This window comes from Symsagittifera roscoffensis, chromosome 3 (assembly GCF_963678635.1).
Source record: "Symsagittifera roscoffensis chromosome 3, txSymRosc1.1, whole genome shotgun sequence".
Lineage (NCBI taxonomy): Eukaryota > Metazoa > Xenacoelomorpha > Acoela > Convolutidae > Symsagittifera > Symsagittifera roscoffensis.
In genome coordinates this window covers 82,590,814-82,600,653 of record NC_087064.1, presented here as the reverse complement: position 1 = coordinate 82,600,653, position 9,840 = coordinate 82,590,814, and the positions used below count along the sequence as shown (strand labels likewise).

General features: G+C 37.8%; 1 protein-coding gene across 1 annotated transcript in view; it reads left to right on the top strand.

Annotated features, from left to right (window-relative positions):
- Positions 1-1,192: 1,192 nt before the first annotated feature.
- The window catches only part of LOC134842190 (receptor-type tyrosine-protein phosphatase N2-like), a gene marked incomplete in the record, with an annotated part of 64,463 nt that continues 55,815 nt past the window's right edge, over positions 1,193-9,840 (top strand). Inside the window, 5 exon segments of the mRNA XM_063858411.1 lie at positions 1,193-1,363; positions 1,842-1,889; positions 1,953-2,130; positions 2,607-2,647; positions 2,717-2,742. Coding sequence (XP_063714481.1) covers positions 1,270-1,363; positions 1,842-1,889; positions 1,953-2,130; positions 2,607-2,647; positions 2,717-2,742 — 387 coding nt within the window.

Here is a 9,840-nt window from a genome sequence, read left to right as displayed (position 1 = left end):
AATCATCGTGATGACATTTTTCTTGGCGTCCTTCGACATTTTCGCTACCATTACAAAACTTATCGCTTGTTGTTTCGTCATCGTTTTTTTCATCGCTGGCATTTTTGGAGCTTGGTTTCTGTGGTGACTGAATATTTGTATTATTGGTTTTTTGGTTTACCAAGTTGCACCAATCATCGTGATGACATTTTTCTTGGCGTCCAGACATCTTGCATTTTTGACATTCATAAAATGAAGGTATGTGAAACGAGATTTCTACACCTTCCCACATTTTAAAGCCATCCATTCTTGAATTATAAGACCAGTCCGTCGGCTTTTTCTCTAGTTCTTTGTTTTGTATTTTAACTTCTAAAATTGCTCTTTCTGTGTAAACATACTGACCCGGTTCAGTTACGATACAGGTCTCACTTGGAATATAGGGCTATAAATTGTCTTCTGGCAATTGGAGAATTAATTTCGCTTCGATATCGTTGCATACAGAAGGCAAATTCGACAATTTTATTTTGGCTTCTTTAGGGTAAATGTTCTTGGGTCTATCAGACCTTGGAAAGCATCCCATAGGAAATACTGTCCTGTTAAGTAGAAAGATTCCTTCGCTTTTGATGCTAGCTATGAATTGCACTGCTGCGGGGGGAGCAATAACTGACAGTGTTTGAAGTTTTCGGTCATCTTTTGTCACAGTTATTGTCTTTGAGATTTTCATCTTCTGTTGCATTGTTGTGGGGAATTGTTTCAGTATATCGGACGCACAACTTCGATATGCCTGTGTAAGATTTTCAGCTGACTTTACAATTTCTCTCGAGAATGGGGAAATAATATTGATTATGTGGATTTGTTTTGTTTCTTCCATCGATATGTTTGCTGTTAGCGCATTTCTGAACTTTGTCTCCGTTTCAATCAGCACTTCATGAGTAATTGGTAGCTGAGATTCCGTCAGTTGTTGTTGACTCGTGACTTGGTTTTTTCGCGGGGGGGGGGGGGCAAAAAAGCCTTCACTCGCAGATATTCTTGAAAAAAAAAATAGATTTTTCTCTTTCAAAATGTAGAAATCAGAAGGCAAAAACATCAACTATCTTTTTTTTCCTCTTTTTTTATCGATTTTTCTTTCGCAGTTTTCTCTCCTTTAAAACTGAAAAACAAATATTCGATTCATTTGAAATTTTCAAACAAAAATAGTTCATTCATGCTCTACTGTATTTTCGCTAAAATAGATTTTATTACGCAATGTGGTCTTCAGTTTAGAAAGCCTCATCAAGTAATAATGAGGCTATGATTTGGTCATACTGGAAAGTCGTCTTCTTTGCTCTTTCGGCACAGCAAGTGGTAGTTGGCACATCAACATCTTCAATAGTTGACATTTATGGTGAGTTTCCAGCCTATTGCACATGAAGTAATCTTGAAATACTTTAATCATTAATGCACTTCTTCAGTGTACATACTATGTTATGGATTTATGTTGTTTAAATTTTGTTCAATAAGGTCGGAAATCTTAAGTGGTCTAAATAATTTCTATTAGCTATATTTAAGCTACTCTATGACACTTTTTTTTGAGAACTTCGTTTTTTTTTTGTAAAAATAGTTTTTTTTTGTTTTAAATTGCTGAAGATTAAACTAAATGCTATGGCAGAAGTTTATTTGGGATCCTGCTTAATTGCTATGAATAATTTTTCAAAGCAGCTATTTATTAGCCTGTCGTGTAATATTCGTTTTCCTTGACTGTCATATACATTGCTCTACGTATCGTGAAACTACTCATGCATTTATTGTTCCGGGAAGTTTTTATTGAAGTATAACATTGTTTTTTGTTACAAGAGTATAAGTTCTATAATGTAATGTTTTAGGATGCCGATATCGTTCAATTTGCCCGGAGCCATCAATATGCGTAAACGGTAATTCATTAGTGAATTTTATTAGAAAACTTTGGGGTTCATAATATCATTTGGCTATTTTAGATCTTTTATTCGGGCATTGCGGGTTTATTGAAGAACCCAGATTCCTATTTTACTTCGATCTCAATTATCAAGAAGGCGAAGAGCTCCTGCTGATATTGGCCGAGTTGAGAAAACTAGGACAGAAGTGGACGGACTTGAGCACGCAATTAGTCGTGAATGATTTTCTCAAAAGATTGAGGTTCGAAAATGCTCGCTCTAAACCTTAAGAAAGTGAAAGGTGAAATTTTTTGGTAGCAAAGAAATAACGGCAAAGAAGAAAAAATGGCTCTTCCAGTTCCCCGCCCCCCGCCTTCCTGATTTTTTCGGAAACTTAGTATATAAAAACTTATTTAAAATGACTTTTCATGTTATAAACTGCATTACAACGTGTCAGCGTGAACAGGTGAACAAATTTTCACAACATTTCTAACATGAAAAAAGCCGTGTGAACAATTTTCGAACAACTTTATTTTGAATTTTTACAAGGGGAGTGGGAAACTGGAAAGAGCCGAAAAAATAAGTCCTTGCACAGAAATTTTTTTTCGAGATTACATAGTTTCAAACTGATTTTTATGCTTTTTTTGGTCTTTTCCCATCATAACCTCGGCTATAAGTTTCTTGGATACTAAACGGGTTGATAATACAATTTACTATCGAAGTGATTGATGATTTCAGATACTTCGAAACTGACGAAGAAATTAAAGAGAGCAGCAAAGGTACAGCATTTGAAATTTTGAATCGAAAAAAAGATTAAAGAGTCATAACTTGATATTTTTTCGTTTCAGATCTTGGATCCAGTGAAGATGACTATGTAAGTTTTCAGTCCAAGTTTTCACTCCCAAAGACGTCTTTTAGAAGCTCATTTAAGTGTGTCCATGCAAAAGGAAAGCATATACGTCCCACATTTTTTTCGGCGTTTGCACTATCAATTTTTTTTTTACATTGCTCTCCCCTGCTGGAAAAGTCCGTCCTTGAGGTAGAGGTCAATGTAATGACATTTAAAAAGTCATTGATCTGTTTTTTCTAAATTAATTTATCCCCGAAATGTCGAAACGCTCTCAACGTTTAGTTTTATCTCATTTCTTGGGACAAGGCCAATTTTTGTCCAGCGTTATTTTTATGGGTTGATGTTATTTTTGTTGGTTTCCCATTAGTTTTAATTGGCTCAATGAAATCGTTATTTTTGTCAATGTTGTTATCTAGACAAAGTGATTAAGGAATGAAAATATCAAGCTGTGAATCTAAAAAAAAATATGACAGCGGATAAAAAAATGTTGCTGTTCTTTCCACTCTCGAAAGAGAGGAATGGAATTAGTGTAGGGTACATTTTTGCGCTCAGTTTTAGATACGACAGAGAAAAATTTTAAAGGATTAAGTGTGGAATCTTTTGAAAGCCGTTTTAGTCGTGATTCGGTTTCTGAAATATATTTGTAAAAGTTCAAGGTCGATGATTTTTTTGCTCTGCAGAGTCACGTATAATGGAGAGCAGACTCATGTTTTCAACGATGAACGTGTTTTCGCCCTAAACATTTAAAAGGTTGGTTACCTTGCGGTACTGTGCTTTTTACCCGGCAATGACTTCGTTGGATGACTTGCGAGCTCCCAAAATTGTCTCGAAGATTGACCACAAAGTAGCAGTGAAGAATTTATAATTCGAGTCGCAAGTTTTTTCAACTGAATTCAAGCTGAAAAAAAATCAAGTATTGTGACATCATCCCTTCATGATGTCATTCATTCTAATTAACCATCTGAACCGAATAGATTACATAATTCACCTTGATGTTAAAATAGAGCTGCATCATATATTTATTTAACTATGTAAACATTGATGGTAATTAATACCAATCATTGGAGATTTAAACCGAGCTACGAATCAATTGAATAGAGATCAACTTAATAAACTATACCAATCATGCTCTTACTTGCGCCGATCGACTTGCGAAATATCAGAAGCTAGGAATCGGAACCAGCATCCTTTAAAGCAAGATAGGTCTTTACCGCTCGAGACATATCTAAATAATGAATCCAATCTAAATACAATTGATAGCCAGTAGTGCTAAATAACATTACCAATTGAACAGCTCGCATAACAGTAGACGACAGTATACCCGTATTATCCATCCGCCAGATACGGAATATTATATGGTGACTTTCGCGGGAATTTCAACTTCTGGATTCAAAACAGTCATCGGCGATTCCAAACATCATAATTTGAGCAGAAAGTGACAACACTACTTTGCTGAAGCAGAACAAAAAAAAAAAAAAAAACATCTTGATCAGCACAGCAATGCTCAGATGTTGGCAGCAGAGCAAAACTCAGTGAACAACTGACAGACAGGGAGAAAAAAGAAGACAACCACAACTTTTCAACATCTCCTGAGCTGACAACTTTTTCCAATCTACAAGCAGACATGTGGATTGTGACCTACAGCTTCTCTACTTCTGTCAGATGGTATGTCAAGTGAGCTACTGAAGAGGCAGAAAAGGAAGTAGATGAAAGGTTTCCAACGTCAAAACAGTTAGTTAAAAACAAACTCAAAACTCACTTGCAGTAAATTGATATTGTAACTAATAAGTTCCCCAACCAAAAAAAGCGAAGTAACGGAAATATTAGCAAACCCTGATGGAAAGAATAACCAAAATCAGAATAGCAATAGATGCATAAAGGTTCAATAATCCAAAATAAGGAAAGTCTAGCAAAATTTTCTTGTGCCCCCCTTAAATCGACTAAGTGCTGTGCTCAATCATTAACTGTATCACAAATCTGATAATCATTCAACTGTAATAAGATGGCACACGCGCAAATTTCGGTCGCACCATACGGTGGAACGGACAAAGAAGACTTCCAGCAATTCGAGCAATTGTTCCGAGGATACATCGGAGTTGCGGGAATCGCTCCTGGTCAGCAAGCGAACTTCTTGCAACTACACCTACGAGAAGCGGCACTACGATTCTACCAAACGCTGCCAGCAGCAATTCGAGCGAACGTAGAGAATAGTCTTGGCGCCCTAAGGGATCATTTCTGCAATCCCCAGCTTCAAGAAATCCATGTACTGAAATTAGAACAGCTACGTTACGATCCTAAAATCGATTCACCCGAGAACTTCTTGGTGAACTTGACAAATAAAGCGCAACGAGCGTACCCAACCCCAGATTTGCCAGCTGTCGACCCAATTGATGTTGCATTAAACGGAGCACCATTAGTAGCAGACACAGCGCGATTTCACCGAGAAACTGCACAACGACAAGAAAGAATAGATGCAGTAAATGACAATCGCAATGAACAAATTAAACGATTGTTCATAAAAGGAATGCCAAACTGGCTGCGATCAAAATTGATGGAGCAACCACAAGCAACTACTGTCCAAGAATTGTGTAATTTGACGAAGAAGCAGATCATGATCCGAGAAGTTTGCCGAAACGAAGACTACCCAGAAGACGGATTTAATGAAGTAAACGACAGAGTCTCAGAAAATTTGATCAGTGCTCTCACAAAATTGTCCACAAATCAGGAACAAATTGAGAAGCAGATCAACGAAATGAGATCACAAATAACTGAGCAGTCAAAGAAACAATTGAATCCGCCTTCTCATCAAAACAAGAACAAACCAAAACAGTCAGTACAGTGGTAACCAAAACCAAAATAATTGGCCTGGACAGCAGCAAAGTGGCAGGAAAGGAAAAAACAGATCTAACTGGCAAAATCATTTTGGATTTAACAATAATCAGACTAATTTCCAAAATATGGGACCAATTGCACCTCAGCAATATCCACCATGGTATCAATACCAACAGTACCCAAATATGCAGCAAAATCAGTCGATGGTGCAGATTCAACCAGCACAGGTACAGCAAAACGCGAACTACCTGCAACCACAACAACATCAATTCAATGGAACTCAGACAGCGCAAGCTGACATTCAACTTCCATCTGGATCTTTCGAACCAATGGTTCGAGCATCAGCCAAATTCTGTGACATTTGTGGTAAATTCAACCATACGGCAAGCCAATGCTGGTGGAGACAAAAACCACAAGGACACGGTCAATCATTTCCGTTTCAGAATCAGCCAAAAAACTAATCAAGCCACCGAGTCAGTCCCCCAAATCATTTCAATCATCTAAATCATCAAAACCGTCAATTCCACCTGATGAGATAATCAACCTTTACGCAGTAATTCCTGCGGAAGGAACAGTTTTGACGTACACAAAATTACGATTCTCATCGGGATTACAAAGAAGAGCCCTGGTTGATACAGGAGCCTGCGCAAATGTCATCTCAAAACAGACATTTGACGACTTAAAAGATGAAAAATCTTTATACCGCCCTCTTAAAATAAGTGAATCAAAACTTAAGAGAGTAAGAATGGCAGGAGGACAACTCGTGCCAATTGAAACAGAAGTAACACTGGAATTTAAATTGGCAGACATGACATTTGTAGAATCTTTTCTCGTTCTACATGCAGCCAACTCAATAATTCTAGGAAACCCTTTCTACAAAAAACACCACATTCATATCTGTGCCAAGTATAATTTACTTCATTTCCCAGATTTGACTCTGCAAATCAACGAAATAAAACCTCCAAACGAGCCTAGAAGAATTAATCGAGTGAAAAAATTCCCGTTAATTCTAACAAAACGTCAAACAATAGCTCCGCATCAAACCATTCTGGTGGAATGTCATTTAAAGGACGCATGCCGGGACATGGCAAAAACAACCGGAATCGTAATGCCATCGAAAGAATTTGAAGAAAATTGCGAAATTGCATTCACTTCCTCAATTAGTGAAGTTCTGACAAATAACCTGCTATACATCACAGCCTTTAACATCACTGATCATCATGTTACATTGCCTTTCAAAACCGAAATTGGAAAATTTTCAATTCTGACTCTAACTGAAGCAGAAAATCTAATACCAATTGATGCAGAAATGCTTGCTTTTGCAAAAATGAATAATCCAGACGATATTGAAATGGGCATTAACGAGCTAATTCAGCAACATTGTGATAATCAGCAGTCTCAACAGCAACGTCAACCTGAGTATGAAAAATTTTGGTTTCCTACTCCTGAAACATGTCAAAACCCTGTATTACTTCCACAAATTCAACGTGACATTTACGACCAAATTCTTCATTTTCAAGGTCTTGAAAAAATTGAACCAAAAATGAACTTTCAAGATCGATTGACATTTATCAAGAATTTTAAGTGGGAGAACTCGGTATTGACACATGACCAAAGGTCAAAAGTAGAAGATTTGCTTGTTGAATTTTCGGACATCTTCGCCAAACATAGATTTGATGTTGGTTACAATTCCGACCTCAAAATCAAACTGAAACCGGAACACACACGACCTTTGTACACACAAGGCCCACCTACGCCGATACATTTGCGACAAGAATTGACAGTGGAACTTGCCCTAATGCACTATTATGGACTTATAACAACATTGTCACATTCAAAATATAGCAGTCCATTGTTTGCACATCGAAAACCATCTGGTAAATTACGGATGTTGATTGACCTCAGAAGAATAAATCATTCACTGAAGAATGACTATATCAACAGCAACTTTCCGATCTCAAACATGACAGATGCATCAAACCACTTCGCAGGAAAGAGCTTGTTTACCAAACTTGATTGTTCGCAAGCATACCACTGTGTGCAAATGGCAGATGACCTTTCAGTTCAACTTTTGGCATTTAATTTCGGTTCACGAACTTATGCATACAAATGCCTAGCTCAAGGTCTAAGCAAATCAGTCACGGGCTTTAGTTCATTCATACGGCACTATCTTGACCCATGCTTAGCAGCCGACTTATGTACACAGTTCATGGATGACATAGGAAGTGCAGTGAATAATTTTGATGAACTAATACCGACCCTCTCAAAAATTTTCGAATGTGTAAGGAAATCGGGATTAAAATTATCACCGAACAAATGTGAAATAGGAACACAACGAATGAAATTCCTTGGTAATATAATTACACCAGCAGGAATATCACCTGAACAAGAGAAAATTTCGACGTTCCTTAAGAAAATTAAAATGCCGCAAACTGTAAAACAAGTTAAAAGACTAATCGGATTTGTTCAATTCTTCCGGAATTATATGCCAAGCTTAGGTGAAAAACTGATACCTTTCTATCGCCTACTCAGAAAAGATATAGCATTTCAAACAAATGAAGAGCATCAGAAAAGTCTCGAAGTGCTAAAACATGATCTAATTCAGGCAACGGACATAACGCTCCGCTTACCAAAACCAGGATTACAATATGTAATACTATGTGATGCAAGCTATCATGGAACAGGTTTCGTGCTAATGGTTGAAGACTATGTGAAAACTGACAACAAAGGTGAAATGAAAACGTATGCACCAGTGTCATTTGGTTCAAGACTCTTCAACACAGCACAACTGAAGTTCTCCATCTACTATAAAGAGTTCTTAGCACTATATTTTGCCCTCGATCATTTTTCTCATTTCATCTGGGGATCATCAAAACCAGTGATAATACTGACTGACAATCGAAGCTTAACACAATTTTTCCAAGCGAAGACTATTCCACCCTCGGTTTGGAATTTCTTGGACCGCGTCATGTCATTCAACATCATTATCGCTCATATACCTGGAAAAGCAAACTATGCAGCAGATTTTTTGTCACGAATGCAAACTGACCCATCAGCTTCATTGTCACTGAAATTGACGGACAAAATACCAGTGCGTGAGATACAAATCGACACGACAGCGAAACTACCGGATGCATCTCTCAACCTGATCCACTCAATGGATGATGCATTTCCTGAAAAGAAGAAGATCGACGACAACCTCAGAGCACTACTGCTTGAACTCGGACTGTATGAAAACGTCATGAGAGAGCTAAGCTCACAGGAAGCTAGTGCAACCATTCAACCACAAAACTTTGTCCGAATAACGAGACCAATCATCGCAGCAGTACAACACCCTGATCCTGCTGATGTTTTCAGTGACCTGAATATGAGTCACGAAGTACTCGACTTGAAAAATGAACAAGACAAAGATAATGATATAGTAGAAGTTAAGGATTGGAAACGAAACGAACAAGTTCCCAATCTGACATACGAAAATAGCCGCAAGAAAAAATATGCTAAACAATTCAATAGACTGATAATCGACGACGAAGTACTGTATCGAAACTTCTACGATGACACGGGACACGTAAAACATAAGCAATACTGCCTACCAAAACATCTTTGGAACGAGGTCGTGTACCGACTACACAACTCGCGAACCGGTGGACATCTGGGAATGACAAGGACCACAGAAGAGTTCAGAAAACGATTCTACCTTCCAGGATTCACTGAATTTTTAACTAACACAATCAAAAATTGCTTAACATGCTTGCAACTCAAAAGAGCATCTGCAAAATATCAAATTCCGCCATTGCAACCAATCTCGTCATTGCAATGTTTTCCTGGAGACATGATGCAAATCGATATCGTTGGACCACTGAAGTCACCAGTGTACAAATTTGTATTAACTGGAATCGATGTCTTCTCGAAATACTTGTTTGCAGCACCATTGACAAACGCTAGCGCTGATACAGTAGCAAGGGAACTCACGAAAATATTTTTCATGCACAGCTACATACCGAAAAAGATCATAGCAGATCTCGGAACGACATTCACGTCAGAACTAATGCATGAATTGACAACTCTATTAGAAGTTCAAATCAACCACGCAACGCTGAAACATCCACAATCAATTGGTCTTGTCGAGCGATCTCATGGACCTCTAAAAAGGATCTTGAAGCTGAATACTAATGAACAATGGTCAGACTGGCACAAATATGTCCCATTGGCAACATTCATTCACAATACGTCGTACTCTTCATCAATTGGATGCTGCCCTAGCTCCATTTTTCATGGAAGAGAACCAAC